This window comes from Scyliorhinus torazame, chromosome 11, assembly GCF_047496885.1.
Source record: "Scyliorhinus torazame isolate Kashiwa2021f chromosome 11, sScyTor2.1, whole genome shotgun sequence".
NCBI classification, from domain to species: domain Eukaryota; kingdom Metazoa; phylum Chordata; class Chondrichthyes; order Carcharhiniformes; family Scyliorhinidae; genus Scyliorhinus; species Scyliorhinus torazame.
This window is the reverse complement of record NC_092717.1, coordinates 182,502,208-182,521,274: the sequence shown is the minus strand read 5'-3', so window position 1 is coordinate 182,521,274 and position 19,067 is coordinate 182,502,208. Positions and strand designations below refer to the sequence as shown.

Below are 19,067 nucleotides of genomic sequence, written 5' to 3'. Positions count from 1 at the left end.
CAGTAACATTGTTGGGACTTTACTACAGGCCTCCCAAAAGCGAGCGTGAAGTAGAGGTACAAATATGTAGACAGATTATAGAAAAATGTAGGAGCAATAGGGTGGTCGTGAATGGGACTCATGTAGTGTTGGAGGCGTAGATGGAGCAGAATTTTTAAGGAGCATCCAGGAGAGTTTTTTAGAGCAGTATGTAAATAGTCCAACTCGGGAAGGGGCCATACTGGGCCTGGTATTGGGGAATGATACCGGCCAGGTGGTTGAAGTTTTAGTCGGTGATTACTTTGGGAATAGCGATCACAATTCCGTAAGTTTTAGAATACTCCTGGACAAAGACGAGAATCGTCCTAAAGGAAGAGTGCTAAATTGGGGAAAGGCCAAGTATAACAAAATTCGGCAGGAGCTAGGGAATGTGGATTGGGAGTAGCTGTTTCAGGATAAATCCACATTTGAAATGTGGAAGTCTTTTAAGGAAAGGTTGATTAGAGTGCAGGACAGACATGTCCCTGTGAAAATGAGGGATAGAAATGGCAAGATTAGGGCACCATGGATGACGGGTGGAATTGCGAGACTCGCTAACATGAAAAAGGAAGCGCACATAAGATCTAGGCGACTTAAAACTGATGAAGCTTTGGAGGAATATCGGGAAAGGAGGACAAATCTCAAACGCGCAATAAAGAGGGCTAAAAGGGGTCATGAAATATCTGTGGCTAACAGGGTTAAGGAAAATACCAAAGCCTTTTATTCGTATATAAGGAGCAAGAGGGTAACTCGAGAAAGGATTGGCCCACTCAAAGGCAAAAGAGGGAATTTATGGGTGGAGTCAGGGGGAAGTTTTGGGTATTCGAAAAGGCATTAAGGTGGACAAGTCCCCAGGTCCGGATGGGATCTAGCCTAGGTTACTGAGGGAAGCGAGGGACGAAATAGCTGGGGCCTGAACAGATATCTTTGCAGCATCCTTGAGCACGAGTGAGGTCCCGGAGGACTGGAGAATTGCTAATGTTGTCCCTTTGTTTAAGAAGGATAGCAGGGATAATCCAGGGAATTATAGACCAGTGAGCTTGACGTCAGTGGTAGGCAAACTGTTGGAGAAGATACTGAGGGATAGGATCTATTCACATTTGTAAGAAAATAGACTTATCAGTGATTGGCAGCATGGTTTTGTGCAAGGAAGGTCATGTCTTACAAACCTAATAGAATTCTTTGAGGAAGTGACAAAGTTAATTGATGAGGGAAGGGCTGTAGATGTTATATACATGGACTTCAGTAAGGCGTTTGATAAAGTTTCCTATGGCAGGTTGATGGAAAAAATGAAGTCGTATGGGGTTCAGGGTGTACTAGCTAGATGGATAAAGAACTGGCTGGGCAACAGGAGACAGAGAGTAGTGGTGGAAGGGAGTGTCTCAAAATGGAGAAAGGTGACTAGTGGTGTTCCACAGGGATCCGTGCTCAGACCACTGTTGTTTGTGAGATACATAAATGATCTGGACTAAGGTATAGGTGGTCTGATTAGCAAGTTTGCAGATGATACGAAGATTGGTGGGGTTGCAAATAGCGAGGAGGACTGTCAGAGAATACAGCAAAACATAGATAGATTGGAGAGTTGGGCAGAGAAATGGCAGATGGAGTTCAATCCAGGCAAATGCGAGGTGATGCATTTTGGAAGATCTAATTCAAGAGCGGACTATACGGTCAATGGAAGAGTCCTGGGGAAAATTGATGTAGAGAGAGATCTGGGAGTTCAGGTCCATTGTACCCTGAAGGTGGCAACGCAAGTCGATAGAGTGGTCAAGAAGGCATACAGCATGCTTGACTTCATCGGACGGGGTATTGAGTACAAGAGTCGGCAAGTCATGTTACAGTTGTTTAGGACTTTGGTTAGGCCACATTTGGAATACTGCGTGCAGTTCTGGTCGCCACATTACCAGAAGGATGTGGATGCTTTAGAGAGGGTGCAGAGGAGGTTCACCAGGATGTTGCCTGGTATGGAGGGTGCTAGCTATGAAAAAAGGTTGAGTAGATTAGGATTGTTTTCGTTGGAAAGACGGAGGTTGAGGGGGGACCTTATTGAGGTCTGCAAAATTATGAGAGGTATGGACAGGGTGGAAAGCAACAAGCTTTTTCCAAGAGTGGGGTGTCAATTACAAGGGGTCACAATTTCAAGGTGAGAGGTGGAAAGTTTAAGGGAGATGTGCGTGGAAGGTTTTTTACGCAGAGGGTGGTGGGTGCCTGGAACGCTTTGCCAGCGGAGGTGGCAGAGGCAGGCACGATAGCATCATTTAAGATGCATCTAGACAGATATATGAACAGGCGGGGAACAAAGGGAAGTAGATCCTTGGAAAATAGAAGACAGGTTTAAATAAAAGATCTGGATCGGCGCAGGCTGGGAGGGCCGAAGGGCCTTTGTTCTTCTTTGAACATCGATCCCACATTGCAGCCGAGTGTACCATCTACAAGATACACTGTAGTAACTCACCAAGGCTCCTTAGGCTGCACCTTCTAAACCCACAGCCACTAACATCGAGAAGTACAAGAGCAGCAGAATCCTGGGAACCCAACCCTCCAAGTCACTCACCATCCTGCCTTGGAAATATATCGCTGTTCCTTCACTGTCGCTGGGGCAACATCCTGGAACTCCCTCCATGACAGCACTGGGGGTTTACCTACACCTTGGGGACTGCAGCGGTTCAAGATGGCAGTTCGCCACCGTATTCTAAAGGATGGGCAACCAATACTGGCCTAACCAGCAAAACCCACATCCTGTAAACAAATTTTTAAGAAATACATTTTCAGAAAAATAATTTTACTGCCCAGGTCAGTCTGTTGTTGTTGAATTTCCCATCTAATATATGTATTACTATTATCCATTAGGAGTAGAAGTAGGCCATTTTGCCCAATTGGCTGTCTCTCAGCCTTGAACATACTTAATGACCTAACCTCTACAGCTCTCTGCAGTAAAGAATTCCACAGATTCACTACCCTCTGAGAGAAACAATTCCTCCTCATCTAGGTCTTAAATGTGCCAACCCTTACTATTGAGATTATGTCCTCTGGTCCTACACTCTCCCACGAGGGGAAACAACCTCCCAGCATCTACCCTGTCAAGCTGCTTGAGAGTCCGAAATGTCTCGGTGAGATTGCCTTTCATTCTTCTGAACTCCAATCAGTACAGGCCCAATCTATTTAATGTCTCCTCAAAAGAAAACCAATCCATCCCCGGGATCCTTCTCTGGACTGCCTGCAATGCCAGTATATCAGGGGCCAAAACTGATGACAGTATTCCAGGTGTGGTCCAGCTAGTAACTTGTGTACTTTGTACAAGACTTCCCTAGTTCCTATTTTTACAATCACAATTTATTGCAGAAGCTGGAATCTGAAACAAAAACAGAAAATTCTGGACACTCTCAGCAGGTCTGACAGCATCTGTGGAGAGAACAAAGCCAACGTTTCGAGTCTGGATGACTTTGACAAAGAGTCTCCCAGACTCGAAATGTTGGTTCAGTTCTCTCCACAGATGCTGTCAGACCTGCTGAGATTGTCTAGCATCTTCTGTTATCATTCCCTATTTTTATCCTTCATTCCTTTGAAATAAAGGCCAACATTCCATTTGCCTTCTCTATTACATGCTGATCTTACATGCTAGCTTTTTGTGAATTATTCATGAGGACCCCCAAATCACTCTGTGCTGCAGCTTTCGGCAATATTTTTTCGTACCAAAATGCATGACTTCACATTTTCCTACATTATATTTCATCTGCCAAGTTTTTGCCCACTCACTTAGCCTGTTTATATCTCTCTTTCGATTTTGTCATCCTCACCGTACCTGCATTTGATAGTAACAGCAATTTGGAATGAAAAATGCAGTATGCCCCATGAAACTGTATAACTCAAAACAAACTTTAAAAATAGTGAGTAATAAGGAACTGGAAGAGATTGTTTAATGACTGGTGCAGCTGTTTGAACTGCCGAAATAGCCAATGAACTGAACACTCTTTAAACATTGTCGGCACGGTTGCATAGTGGTTATCACGGCTGCCTCACTGCGCTGAGGGCCCGGGTTCAATCCTGGCCCCGGATCACTGTCTGTGTGGAGTTTGCACATTCTCCCCGTGTCTGCATGGGTCCCGCCCCCACAACCCAAAGATGTGCAGGGTAGGTGAATTTGCCACTCTAAATTGCCCCCTAATTGGAAAAAAAAGAATTGGGTACATTGGGTAGTCTTAAATTTATTTTAAAACATTAAAAAAACAGTTGACTGCAGTCCAGTATAAATGAGGACTGTAGTAGCCTAAAAAAAAAAATAGTTATGTGACAGTTAAATTAGTGATGTACAGTGAAAAGTATATAAACTAGAAAATTGTAATGAGAATTTGGGTTTGACCTGGGAAGTATGACTTCCAGAACTGTGAAGTCAATAGTTGTTTCTAAGAGAAGTTATTTTTTAAGTACCTCATCTTATTTGTACAATGCCTTTCGTAGCATTGTTTTACACTGTGACTCCAATCACTGCATGAAAGCCTTTTTTGTGCATGCGCAATGAAGCGAATAACTCATCAAAGGTCAGGGGTTAGAATATTTTTTTAAGTCATTTTTCTCTGTCTTCATCGTCTGTCCTCCCTTCCCGCAATTGAGGGTTGATCAGTGAGTCTGCTCTCAAGCCTGGGCCCATGCTGACCATGACAATTTCCCTGGGGCACCATGACACTTTCCTTGGGGCAATGCTCCATGCAGAAAGATGCCAAAGCCATGATTGGGAACTTGAGCTTTGCTGGGCACAGACCCATGACCCACTCTGGCACAGTTGCCTGGTACTTGTACCTGGATAACAGGTGCAATTTTTAAATAGTGGAGATGACACTGCCCTATTGGTCCATTATATTATGTTCATTGATCTCAATTTTGGTCAATGAAACATTTTGACATTTGTTCATTTTTACATGTTAGGCACACTTAGCGATTTCTAGTGTTGAGGCAGTTAGGTACACTTAGCGATTTCTAGTGTTGATGCAATCTGTTGTATAAAGTGCCAAATTAAAATATTGTTATTTCCATCAGTTTAAAACTGGATGCATCTGCAAAGCTATTTTGTAGGTCATCACAAGATGTGTGGGAACTGCTCCACCTGGTGTTGTGATAATAGACGCAACCATAATAAACAAAAGGTCGTGACCTGAAGCATTATCTCAGCTTCTCTCCACAGATGCTGCCAGACCTACTGAGTATTTCCACCATTCTCTGTCTAGCATTTTCTTTTTTAATTCACATGAATAGCTTGCACACTTTCAAGTGATTCAGCACCGCTTTATGAACAAGAGTACACAGCATATCCACTGAAGCTGCATTGATGTGTGGGAAATGGGCAGATTAACAGTTACTGTTAAGGCAAATTACTGAGGCAGACTGAAAGGAGCTTTGTTCTGAACTCAGCTTGTGCTTTACATCATTTGGTATAAGCAAACTAAAGGCTGCATTGCTGTCCAATTTGTCATTGTATCATCAAAAGTGTTTGCAGGCACTGGTTCATAGATTTTCATAGAATTTACAGTGCAGAAGGAGGCCATTCAGCCCATCGAGTCTGCACCGGCCCTTGGAAAGAGCACCCTACCCAAGCCCACACCTCCACTCTATCCCCGTAACCCCATCTAACTTTTTTTGGACACTAAGGACAATTTAGCATGGCAAATCCACCTAACCTGCACATCTTTGGACTTGTGGGAGGAAACCGGAGCACCTGGAGGAAACCCATGCAGACACTGGGAGAATGTGCAGACACCGCACAGACAGTGACCCAAGCCGGGAATCGAACCTGGGACCCTGGAGCTGTGAAGCAACAGTGCTAATCACTATGTTACCGTGCTGCCCCACGTTCAAAGTCTACAATTCAAAATTATGCATTGCATATGGTGATATGAATGGATTTGAGTTTTAATATGCTGTGTTGGATGTGTGCTTTTGACAATGTTGTGATACATATTTAGTCTTTCTCATTTGTGATTTTTGGTATTTTAATAGGTCAGATGTCAGGAGCTGGGACGATGATGCCAGGGCAACCCATGGCAGGCCGTATGATGCCGAATCTTCAGCCGAATATGCCCTCAGGAGCACCACCCCATCAAAACCCAACTGTTGTACCAGCAACAGCACATGCTAACATGATGGGCCCACGACCAGCAGCTGCTACCAATGGCATGTGTAAGGATTTCTCAAACATATATGCATAAAGAGCAAAATATGTGCTTCACTAAAGAATCTGTAAGGATCCTCCTGTTTAAATCTGATTTCCTTTTTTAATTCTATTGCGGGATGTGGGCGTCACTGGTTAGGCCAGCATTTATTGTCCATCCCTAGTTGCCCTTCAGATGGTGGTGGTGAGCTGCCTTCTTGAACTGCTGTAGTCCCTGAGGTTTAGGTACATCCACAGTGCTATTGGGCAGTTCCAGAATTTTGCCCCAGCGACAGAGAAGGAGCGGCAATATATTTCCAAGTCAGGGTGGTGAGTGACTTGGAGAGGAACCACCAGGTGGTTGGGTTCCCTGGTATCTGCTGCTCTTGTCCTTCTAGATGGTAGTGGTTGTGGGTTTGGAAGTTGCTATCTGAGGAACCTTGGTGAGTTCCTGCAGTGCATCTTGTAGATGGTACACAAGGCTGCCACTGTTGGTTGGTGGTGAAGGATTTGAATGTTTGTGGAAGGAGGGCATCAAGCAGGCTGCTTTTTCCTGGCAAGAGTATCCAATTCTTTTTTTTTCCAATTAAGAGGCAATTTTAGCGTGACCAATCCACCTAACCTGCACGTCTTTGGGTTGTGGGGTTGAGACCCACTCAAACAATGGGAGAATGTGCAAACTTCACACTGACAGTGAGCCAGGACTGGGATTGAACCCAGGTCCTCAGTGCCGTGATGCAGCAGTGCTAGCCATTGTGCCATCCTGGTATCGAGCTTCATGAATGTTGTTGGAGCTGCACTCATCCAGGCAAGTGGAGAGTATTCCATTACACACCTGACTTGTGCCTTGTAGGTGGTGGACAGGCTTTGGGGGGTTAGGAGGTGAGTTGCTCACCATAGGATTCCTAGCCTTTGACCTGCCCTGGTAGCCACAGTACTAACATGAGCTAGTTCAGTTTCTCATCAATGGTAACACCCAGGGTGTTGATTGTGGGGATTCAGCGATGGAAATGCCATTGAATGTTAAGGGGCGATGGTTAGATCCTCTCTTATAGGAGATGGTCATTGCCTGGTACTTGTGTGGCCCGAATGTAACTTGCCACTTGTCAGCCCAAGCCAGAATATTGCACAGCTCTTGCTGTATTTGGACATGGACTGATTCATTATCTGAGGAGTCTCGAATGATGCTGAACGTTGTGCCGTCATCCGCAAACATCCCCACTTCTGACCTTATGATGGGAAGGGAGGTCATTGATGAAGCAGCTGAAGATGGTTGGGGCCAAGGACACCGTGTATTCCTTTTATTTTCTGCTAACTGGGCTTTTTCAACTTCTGTATCTGGATGATTACTGAACCAACATCTTGGATAGATAGATTGGTGGACACAATTCATAGTAAAGCTGCAATTTTCAAATCTTGCTACTCATCGAACATTCGTGTGGACCCGTATAAATGCTCTCTCCCAGTGACCCTCACTTCTAACTTCAAAGCTCTCCTATCCATTACCATATTATTATTGAAGAAAATGTTTTGGAATGCAGTAAATATGGATATTGCAACATTGCATTTGGTGACTTTCTTCATGTGCCACTTAGGCTATACACTCGCCTCAATCCTAACACTATTTAGGATTCTTCCTTTGCAATAAAACTGTTTTCAATTTGTGTGTTTTTGGCTCATGCAACACCAACCCAGGTGAACTTGAAATCTGTACTATTGGGGGACCATGGCCGGAATTCTCCGAGCCCCCGCCGGGTTTGAGAATTGGGGGGGGGGGTGAATCATGCCACGACGCCAGGCCGCCAATTCTCTGGCGACCGGAGAATCTGTGGCAATCGCGCCCGTGCGGTCGACGCGGTGCCGGTCAGGGGGCTGTTGAAAGCAGCCCCCACAGCGATTCTCTGTGCTCGACGGGTCGAGTCCCGCCGGCGTGGTTTACATATGGTCCTACCCGGCGGGAGCCGTCCTAGTTGGGGGGGGGGTGGATCCGACTCCGGAGGGGGTCTCCACTGTGGCCAGGCCCCCGATCGGGAGCTACAGATCGGCGGGCGCATTCATTCGGGGGGGGGCAGGGGCGGGCTATGCTCCTCCGCGCCGCGCCCCTGTAGGGTTCCGCCATGTTGCCCGGGGGCCGGCGTGGAGATGGCAAACACGCGCATATGACGGCCGTGGCATGCATGTGCGGACCCACGTCGGCCGTGTAGGGCCGGCTTTCGGCGCCGGGGCAGCGCACAGCACTCTGCCACCGTTCTAGCCCCCGAGGAAGAGCAGGATTACTGGGCCTAAAGGCTCGTTGACGCCGGCATCGCTCGCGCTGGTTTTGATGCCAGCGTCAACACTTGGCCGCGATATCAGTGAATCCCGGCCCATGACTCTGGACTCCCATTGCTTTGTAATGATTCAGTCAAAGCAGGAGTGATCGCTTTTAAGCCAAGCGGAGACCTGGGGCTTTTCCCAAAGTGTGAGAATTACCAGGCAGTGGATAAGACCATATGACATAGGAGTGGAAGTAAGGCCATTCGGCCCATCGAGTTCACTCCACCATTCAAATATGGCTGATTTCAACTCCATTTACCCGCTCTCTCTCCATAGCCCTTAATTCCTCGAGAAATCAAGAATTTATCAACTTCTGTCTTAAAGACACTCAACGTCCTGGCCTCCACCACCCTCTGTGGCAATGAATTCCACAGACCCACCACTCTCTGGCTGAAGAAATTTCTCCTCATCTCTGTTCTAAAGTGACTCCCTTTTATTCTAAGGCTGTGCCCCCTGGCCCTAGTCTCCCCTGCTAATGGAAATAACTTCCCTACGTCCACCCTATCTAAGCCATTCATTATCTTGTAAGTTTCTATTAGATCTCCCCTCAACCTCCTAAACTCCAATGAATATAATCCCAGGATCCTCAGACGTTTATCGTATGTTAGGCCTACCATTCCTGGGATCATCCGTGTGAATCTCCGCTGGACCTGCTCCAGTGCCAGTTTGTCCTTCCTGAGGTGTGGGGCCCAAAATTGCTCACAGTATTCTAAATGGGGCCTAACTAGTGCTTTATAAAGCTTCAGAAGTACATCCCTGCTTTTATATTCCAAGCCTCTTGAGATAAATGACAACAATGCATTTGCTTTCTTAATTACGGACTCAACCTGCAAGTTTACCTTTAGAGAATCCTGGACTAGGACTCCCAAGTCCCTTTGCACTTCAGCATTATGAATTTTGTCACCGTTTAGAAAATAGTCCATGCCTCTCTCCTTTTTTCCAAAGTGCAAGACCTCGTCCTTGCCCACGTTGAATTTCATCAGCCATTTCTTGGACCACTCTCCTAAACTGTCTAAATCTTTCTGCAGCCTCCCCACCTCCTCAATACTACCTGCCCCTCCACCTATCTTTGTATCATTGGCACACCTAGCCAGAATGCCCCCAGTCCCATCATCTAGATTGTTAATATATAAAGAGAACAGCTGTGGCCCCAACACTGAACCCTGCGGGACACCACTCGTCACCGGTTGCCATTCCGAAAAAGAACCTTTTATCCCAACTCTCTGCCTTATGCCTGACAGCCAATTATCAATCCATATTAGTACCTTGCCTCGAATACCATGGGCCCTTATTTTACTCAGCAGTCTCCCGTGAGGCACCTTATCAAAGGCCTTTTGGAAGTCAAGATAGATGACATCCATTGGCTCTCCTTGGTCTAACCTATTTGTTATCTCTTCAAAGAACTCTAACAGGTTTGTCAGGCACGACCTCCCCTGACTAAATCCATGCTGACATGTCCTAATCCGACCCTGCACTTCCAAGAATTTAGAAATCTCATCCTTAACAATGGATTCTAGAATCTTGCCAACAACCGAGGTTAGGCTAATTGGCCTATAATTTTCCATGTTTTTTCTTGTTCCCTTCTTGAACAGGGGGGTTACAACAGCGATTTTCCAATCCTCTGTGACTTTCCCTGACTCCAGTGACTTTTGAAAGATCATAACTAACGCCTCCACTATTTCTTCAGCTATCTCCTTTAGAACTCTAGGATGTAGCCCATCTGGGCCTGGAGATTTATCAATTTTTAGACCTCTTCGTTTCTCTAGCACTTTGTCCTTTGTGATGGCTACCATATTCAACTCTGCCCCCTGACTCTCCTGAATTGTTGGGATATTACTCATGTCTTCTACTGTGAAGACTGACGCAAAGTACTTATTTAGTTCCTCAGCTATTTCCTTGACACCCACCACTAGATTACCAGCGTCATTTTGGAGCTGCCCAATGTCTACTTTTGCCTCCCGTTTGTTTTTAATGTATTTAAAGAAACTTTTACTATCATTCCTAATGTTACTGGCTAGCCTACCTTCATATTTGATCCTCTCTTTCCTTATTTCTCTCTTTGTTATCCTCTGTTTGTTTTTGTAGCCTTCCCAATCTTCTGACTTCCCACTACTCTTTGCCACATTATAGGCTTTCTCTTTTGCTTTGATGCATTCCCTGACTTCATTTGTCAGCCATGGCTGCCTAATCCCCCCTCTGATAACCTTTCTTTTCTTTGGGATGAACCTCTGCACTGTGTCCTCAATTACTCCCAGAAACTCCTGCCATTGCTGTTCTACTGTCTTTCCCACTAGGCTCTGCTCCCAGTCGATTTTCGTCAGTTCCTCCCTCATGCCCCTGTAGTTACCTTTATTTAACTGTAACACCTTTACATCTGATTCTACCTTCTTTCTTTCAAATTGCAGACTGAATTCTACCATATTATGATCACTGCCTCCTAAGTGTTCCTTTACTTTAAGATCTTTAATCAAGTCTGGCTCATTACATAACACTAAGTCCAGAATGGCCTGTTCCCTCGTGGGCTCCATCACAAGCCCTCCTGTAAACATTCAATGAATTCCCTTCCTTTGGGTCCACTGGCAACATTATTTACCCAGTTCACCTGCCTATTGATGTCCCCCATGATCACTGAGACCTTGCCTTTCTGACATACACTTTCTATTTCGTGGTGCATTTTGTGCCCCCGGTCCTGACCACTGTTAGGAGGCCTGTACATAACTCCCATTATGGTTTTTTTGCCTTTGTGGTTCCTCAACTCTACCCACACAGACTCCACATCATCTGACCCTATGTCGTTTAGTCCTATTGATTTAATTTCATTCCTAATTAACAAGGCAAACCCGCCCTCTCTGCCCACCTCTCTGTCTTTTCGATAGGTTGTGAATCCCTGGATGTTTAAATGCCAGTCCTGACCCCCCCTGCTTTGCTCTTGTGTACCCTCAGGCGGCCAGCTATGTGTCAGTTCTGGCAGGTCACTTTTTGCTTCTGCTTAGTTACAAATTGGAACTTTTTCCAGACCTTGTTCTTTTTTCCTCTCCTCCCATGTTTCTGGTAAATTCTCTGTTGCTGGTACTTTTCCATGTGTTGCTTAACCGAGGATTAGGGGGGCCAAGCAGGAAAATAAGTTTAGAGTTGCTGGCTCAATAAGGGTTGAAGGAACTATTACTGTTTTAAAGTTCTACTTGCTAGTCTTGGTGATAGCTATTCAACTATTCTTGACATCCATGGTCACTGGATTGTGAACAGGAGCAGAAAACCCTAGCTGACCTTTTTTCCAACCGTGATCCCTTTCCATGTTACAACAATAACCCTTCAAAAAAAACTTACGGGCTGTAGAATGGTTTGAGATGTCCTGAGGTTAAAACAGGCACTGTATAAATCCCTTAGCTTCATGGCTCAATTTCACTGCAGAAATAAAGAACTTCCAGGACCCAACTCTACTTAAATCAAGTCCCAAAGCACTTCATGACCAATACGTTCCTTTGAAATATGGTCGCTATTGTTTTGTAGGTAGACATGGCAGCTAATTTGTGCACAGCAAGATCTTTCAAATAACAATGCAATGAATAAGAGTTAATTTGCTTTTGGGGATTATTGGTTGAGGAATTATATGTTTGTCAGGTCATTGAACCTTTTCTCTGCAAAAATAGGTTTTGCTCTTGACTCGATTTATATTGTTTACCTCTTTGTCCTTCCCTGTCAAGTTACTCATCTTAACTCTTAATAGAGTTTTGCTTGACTTCCTTTGCTCCTGGCTTCCTCATTTTTAATGTGACCCTGAATCATTGGCAGGGTGTGGGCTTTGCTGGCTTGGCCAGCATTTATCGCCCATCCCGAATTGCTTTTTAGTGGATGATGGTGGACAGGCTTTGGGGAGTCAGGAAGTGAGTGAGCTGTCACAGAGTTCCCAGCCTCTGACCTGCCCTTGTAGCCACAGTATTTATATGGCTGGTACAGTTGCGTTTTTGATCAATGGTAACCCCAGGATATTGATAGTGGGGGATTCAGCGATAGTAATGTTGTTGAATGTGTGAGGAGATGGTTAGATCCTCTCTTGTTGAGATGGTCATTGCCTGGCCCTTAGTGTCAGGACTCAGACAACCCAAGTTGTTCCCTCAAGGATCAGTTCTGAGATGCAAAATTGAGGTTCCCATTGTCTGTGCAGTTGGATGTAGATGGGAAGAAAGTATAGTTGAAAAGGAAGAGATTTCTTTTGAACGCTGTCTGTGTCCTTTTTGTGCATAAAAGCTAATCAATCTTGTATTTCCCTGCAGATCCAGGCCCAGCAGTACAGCCAGAAGGTGTAGTGGTGCCTACAACGACAGCACAAACTCCTGCAGCGCCGTAACCAGTATGAATGGAATATGAACCAACCACCTGATACACTCAGTGGGAGACTTAAACAGTGAAACCCAAGCAACCATCTCCTACTCGTCTCTGTCCAGCTACCTCCCTTCTTGAAGACACTGAATTGCAAATGCTTGCCTCCTATTTTATTTTTGCTCCCTCTTTTTATTGCAGTCAAGTTTTCTTTTTGGAGAACAAAAATTTATTTGGCAAAAAAAAATAAAATACATTGTAGTCACTTTTTTCAGAAACAAAATCAGGTTACTTGTCTACCTCCCTGTCTTTTGTGAATTTCATGGCAACTGATTGCTTCTCCCCCACCTCCTTTGTGGTCTTCCTGGTGAAATATTTGTCAGAGATGCTCATTCATGATGAGAAATAGTGTATCTTTTGGTGGACAGTTCTGTAATCTGCTGCAGCAGCAAAGGAGTTTTCAGCTGGTACGCATATGTATAGACTATTGTTGGAGGAGCAAAACCTTTCTGCCTATCTAATTTTCGTCAACTAATGAAGTTTTGTGTAGGGGGCTCTTCTTTATTCCTTTCTCCTCCTCCTCACTTTTCTTTCCGTTCCTGTCCTCTCTTGAAAGCACTGACTGATCCCGGAGTACTCGTCACACAAGATATTACAAAAGTATAATTCTAAACGTCAAAGGTAAATCTACTGTTTCAGTCAGTGATATCTAGTTAGTTTGAAAAACTAGTTAGGAAATTATTGGCAGACCAAAATTCATTCCTATACTACGTTGAATTCTGGTTGGTAGTGGAGCTGGGGTTTATAGAACAAATGTACATGTCCTTATGATTGGCGGTACTCTTTTTTAAGCTCAGGGTCGCAGTTGCTCTTTGACAGAGGTGCTGAAGGTCACTCCTATAAAATTACCATGTTGGGAACTACATGTGCTTCACTTTAAAAAAGAATCACTTGTGCAAATCCCCAGAGAAATCCAGTTTATTAATATGGAGTGACCGATCTGGTGAGGGCTCAGGCATGAAACATAGGATAGAATCAGGTCACATTGAGGGCCACTTTGATTGAACTGGTTAGTCGACTATTGCAGTACGATTTACCACAAGTATTTCAACTGCATCCATTGCCCAAGCAACTTGATCCTATTTGTGCTGAGACTTCTAAATCTAGTGTTAAAATACTTGGGTCAGGAGATTTGGAAAGGACTGTTGTTACATTGTTGTCTCATCGATGGACAAATCTCGAATTGGAACTTTGAAATCATTCATATCCGCAACTTGCAAATTTAATGTTAAATCTGTTTAAATTTGGTGTAGCTCCTCAGCTTCATGGTTAAATGGAGGCGGAAGGCTTGGATCCCCTTTGGAAATCAGAATTGGTTTGCCCTCTATATGTAAGCTGAAACAGGCAAGAGTGGTGGTGATAATGAATGGTGGAGCAGACTTGATGGGCTGAATAGCCTACTTCTGCTCCTGTGTCTTTTAGTCTTATGAAAGATGGAAGTTCAATTGCTACACGGAAGCCAAAAATCTAAATCTGTTTTTATTTCATAGAATCCCTACAGTGCAGAAGGAGGTGATTCGGCCCATCGAGTCTGCATATACCCTTTGAACGACCACACTACCTAGACTCAATCCCCCGCCCTATTCCTGCAACCCCACCCTAATGGACAATCTGGCATGACCAATCCACCTAACCTGGACATCTTTGGACTGTGGGAGGAAACCGGAGCATCCGGAAGCAACTCATGCAGACACGGAGAATGTGCAAACTCCACACCCAAGGTCGAAATTGAACCCGGGTTCCTGGAACTATGAGGCAGCAGTGCTAGCCACAGTGCCACCCAAATTTATTGAAGAATAACACGGATTAGTGTGTAATTGACTGATGTGCTACGTATGCCAATAGAAAATATTGGATACTCGACTGGCCAGGCAGCATCGGTGGAGGGAGAAAGTGTTAATATTTCATATCTGTAATCTTCTGTCAGAACTAGAAAACATTTTCAGAATTTTCTGTTTATGTTCAGATTTTTAGCGTCTGCAGTATCTTGTTTTTCTACTATGTATATTCAGTTAGTGTCGAGTAGGGCAGCACGGTAGCACAGTGGGTAGCACTATTGCTTCACATTGCCAGGGTCCCAGGTTCGATTCCCGGCTTGGGTCACTGTCTGTGCAGAATCTGCACGTTCTCCCTGTGTCTACGTGGGTTTCCTCTGGGTGCTCCGGTTTCCTCCCACAAGTCCCAAAAGACATGCTGTTAGGTGAATTGGACATTATGAATTCTCCCTCTGTGTACCCGAACAGGCGCCGGAGTGTGGCGACTAGGGGCTTTTCACAGCAACTTCATTGCAGTGTTAAATGTAAGCCTACTTGTGACAATAAAGATTATAGATTATAATGCAGGCCTGATGAAACCACTGCTGAGAGAGATCTCTAGATAGCACAAGATATCATAGAATACTATTACTTCATACACAAAGGACCAAGCACTTAATGCATGACTGCATTAGAGAATTGAACTTAACACTCTGAATCCCACTCCTGCTTTTCCTCCAGCCGGAGGGGTTTAGACTTTGGTCTCAGCTGCTTCATTCAGCAAATATTGCAAGTGGCAACACAGGCATTCTGTAATGGGGAAAGAGTAGTGTCATCTTCTGGTTGATTAAATTGTTGGGCTACAGAAGACCATTAGCTGGAGTGGACTAGTGGCTACTGCTTCAGAGAGTTGGTCTTCAAAGAGACAATGGTTTGAATCCTAGTCTTGACTTGTATTTAACTGCTATTCTAAGTAAGTGGTATGAGACAGTGGAAATTTTATTTTAGCTTAAGATTGTCTGGTGCAGTGTTTCTGATGCCTTCGTGATAGCTGATGTGTAAAGGTATATCTGAAAGCAACATGTGCGTGGATACCATTGTTGACAGTGAATATCTTCATTCTTTTTATTTCTCATTCTCACTCTTCCTTAAAAGACATTTGCTAATTACACTACACCTTTATTATTTGTATTACCTTAAGTGTGTTTTAAAACCTGGTATATTTTCTTTTCCAATGGTACTGAATGCAGAGGCTTGAGTAGTTTTTTGTTTTTCATTCTCTCTCAGCCCAAGGCTCCTCTTAGTGGCAGGGTCACAGCTTCCAGTCTGCAGGTCTTCAACAGACACAACTGGGGTCCAACTTTGGGCAACATAGGTCAATGTGTTCCTGAATCTGTTTCCTACCAGTGCAGAGTATAATTTCAACAATGCTTTCAATCATTCCTACTCTTTTGCTCTCAATATGGCTCCTCCCCCTTTGTGACTTAGTCGGGTGCTACTTTGGGTGCACTGTTCTACCTGTTAAATTTAAACCAAAAAAATCTCTGCGACTTTCAGTTAGAAGTTTTCTGTATATTTGGGCCATTTGCTTTTGAAGTTGAAATGCATTGATCAGAGGAATATGGACATTTCAAAAATGAACCATTGTTGCCTTTGTACTCGTGATCAAGTGGTAGCAGTTTAATATTAAAAAACAATAGCTGATTAAGGTAGTTAATGTTCTCCATCTATTAAAACCCATTGTTACTTGGATTTTAGTAAATTTAATAGTGGGCGTACAATTTTTTTTATTTACTTGACTGAAGCTGTTCAGAACAATTAATGGTTTCTCTTCCAATATAGAAATGTGTCTAGGGAGGGCATTTTACATTTTTCGTCATGGGCATTTTACATTTTCCGTCATGGGAATTGAAGTGGTGTATCACATGGTGGTAAGTTATTTTGAGATTAAGTATTGTCCTGTTGTGATCAATGAGGAGGGGATGTTCGATGCATACAAGACAGGTATTCTTGAAGTGCCCAGAACTTCGCTCTTCGTGTACATTCACTCACTTTCTTTGCAAACATTTTGATTGATTTTGATTTTTAAATTATCTTTGAAGTCTTTGTAATTTGATATTTCTTCTTTTCACTGGGAACTGGGAACAATCCTTATCTGACCAAACTGATCAGTTTTACTTTCCAGCTTTTTAAGAGTTTTCAGTAGCTGTGCGTATGTTCCAGGTGAGAAAGATCTGTGCTTGTACTTCAGAAATATAATATAGATCAAATTCTCAGCTTGGATGCTCGCTTAAGCTGGAACTCTGCCTATTAGCCATCTGATTGTGTTCAAAGATCATTCTTTGGAATGCATTAGTTGAGTTTTCTTTTGAGAGACTGCACGTGTTCAGAATGTTTAAATTGTTCACCTGGTGACAAAAGCAGTTAACTCTTGCACATTCTTGCTTTTTAGAAGATAGGAATTACTTCTGTGTATTCTGTTAATTAAACAAGTTCATTAAATTCTGCATGGTTCAGTCATAATTAGGTGCTATAGCTCAATATCTATGGTACTGGACCATCCTTTCACATGCTATTTCTGGCAAATTGTGCTACTCCTTGGTTATAACCATCAGAGCAGTTGAACTATTACTGTCTGCTTTTGAGCACAGCATTATTTACCAGCACAAGTGATTTGAGCTGACAAACCTTCATGAGTTGAGAACACTGAAGTATCTTTAGCTAATCTCTCACAAACATATGAGGGCAAGAACATGAAGTTGTCTTCATAGTGATGGAGCACCATCCTTGCATACTGTGGCATTGCCATTGTGTTTAATGAAACTGATTAACACGTCCAGCAACTCAAAAGATGGACATCCCATGAGATACTGAAAGTTTAGCACTAACAGCATTGTATCGCACCACAGTCTGTAGCCTCTTTTCAACAAGAAATCCACGAAGGAACACCAGCTTGGAGTGGTTGGGCTCAATGGCCTGTTTCTGTGCTGTATAGTTGGTCGCTGCTTTGCAAAAGTCAACAGTGGGAATGTTGAGGAATACAATTGAAGATGCCTAAACTGAAACAGAGCAAAGCTATGAAGTTTTCAGTTGCCAAACTGGCAGTGTTGGGGGTGGAAAGTGATTTTAGGTAAGGTGTGTATGTCAGGAGAAAAAAACAGCTTCAATGATGGGATAGCACTAGAAAAGGAGTCCCTTGGAGAAAGCATTGAAATTAGATATTTTCTACCACAACCAGAAAAAAAATCAGCTGCTCATTTTAACTGATATCTCAAACCTCCCATCCCTAATATCTCGTGCTTCTCCATCTTCAAACAAAACAATCTAACAAAATACCTTTTGGGCAGTACCCTATGCCAAAGCACCTTCAACTGCTTCATCAATGATCTTCCTCCATCATAAGGCTCAGAAGTGGTGATGTTTGCTAAGGATGTGCAATGTTAAGTACCATTTACAACAACTCCGATACAGAAGCAGTCTGTGCATACGCACCAAGACCTGTATGATGTTCACATTTGCGATGATAAGTAGTGCATAATATTCACAATATAAATGCCAGCATTAGCCATCTCTGACAAGAGGATCTAACGATTTCCCCATAACATTCAATGATATAACCATTGCTGAATCCCCCAACACCTTGGGGGCTGCCATGAACCGGCTTGGTATTCTGCAGAGAGTACACCATCTATAGGTACAAGTCAGGAGTGTGATGGAATACTCTCCGCTTGGCCTGGATGAGTACAACTCCAACCATAGAAGCGTGACATCTCATGGTAATGTTATGTCCAACGATGTGCAGGTTAGGTGGATTGCCCGTGCTAAATTGCCCTTGGTGTCCAAAAAAGCTTGGGTGCAGTTACGGGGATAGGGTGGAGATGGAGGCTTAGTAGTGCTTTCCAAGGGCCGATGCAAACTCGATGGGCTGAATGGCCTCCTCCTGCACTGTAAATTCTATGACACCATTCAGAATACAGCAGACTTCTTGATCAGCACCTCATCCATCCCCTTAAACATTCACTGCCACCCACTGGCAATTTTTAAATAAGTTTAGAGTACCCAATTCATCTTTTCCAATTAAAGGGCAATTTAGCGTGGCCAATCCACCTTGCCTGCACATTTTTAGGTTGTGGGGACGAAACCCACGCAAACACTGGGAGAATGTGCAAACTCCACACGGCCAGTGACCCAGAGCCGGGATCGAACCTGGGACCTCGGTGCTGTGAGACAGCAGGATGAACCCACTGCGCCACCGTGCTGCACTCCACTGGCAATAATAGCAGCAGTGTCTACAATATAGAGGATATACTACAACTCACCAAGGCTCCTTTGACAGCATCTTCCAAACCTATGAATTATACCACCAAGGACAAGGGTGGCAATTGAATGTGTGCTCTACCAGTGCAAGTTCCTTTTTGGGACTACAATTGCCATTTCTTCACGTCAGTAGATCAAAA

The 19,067-nt window shown here is 44.0% G+C and overlaps 1 protein-coding gene across 3 annotated transcripts in view; it reads left to right on the top strand.

Annotated features, from left to right (window-relative positions):
• Positions 1-17,112, top strand: part of smarcc1a (SWI/SNF related BAF chromatin remodeling complex subunit C1a) — a 288,801-nt gene extending 271,689 nt beyond the window's left edge. For 2 of the 3 annotated variants that reach the window (XM_072468117.1, XM_072468116.1), the window contains exons 27-28: positions 6,010-6,189; positions 12,751-17,112. In XM_072468117.1, the coding sequence (XP_072324218.1) occupies positions 6,010-6,189; positions 12,751-12,824 (254 nt within the window). In that variant the 3' untranslated portion in view covers positions 12,825-17,112. The remainder of the gene's footprint in view (positions 1-6,009; positions 6,190-12,750) is intronic. The other variant, XM_072468118.1, reaches the window with a different exon arrangement.
• Positions 17,113-19,067: the final 1,955 nt, after the last annotated feature.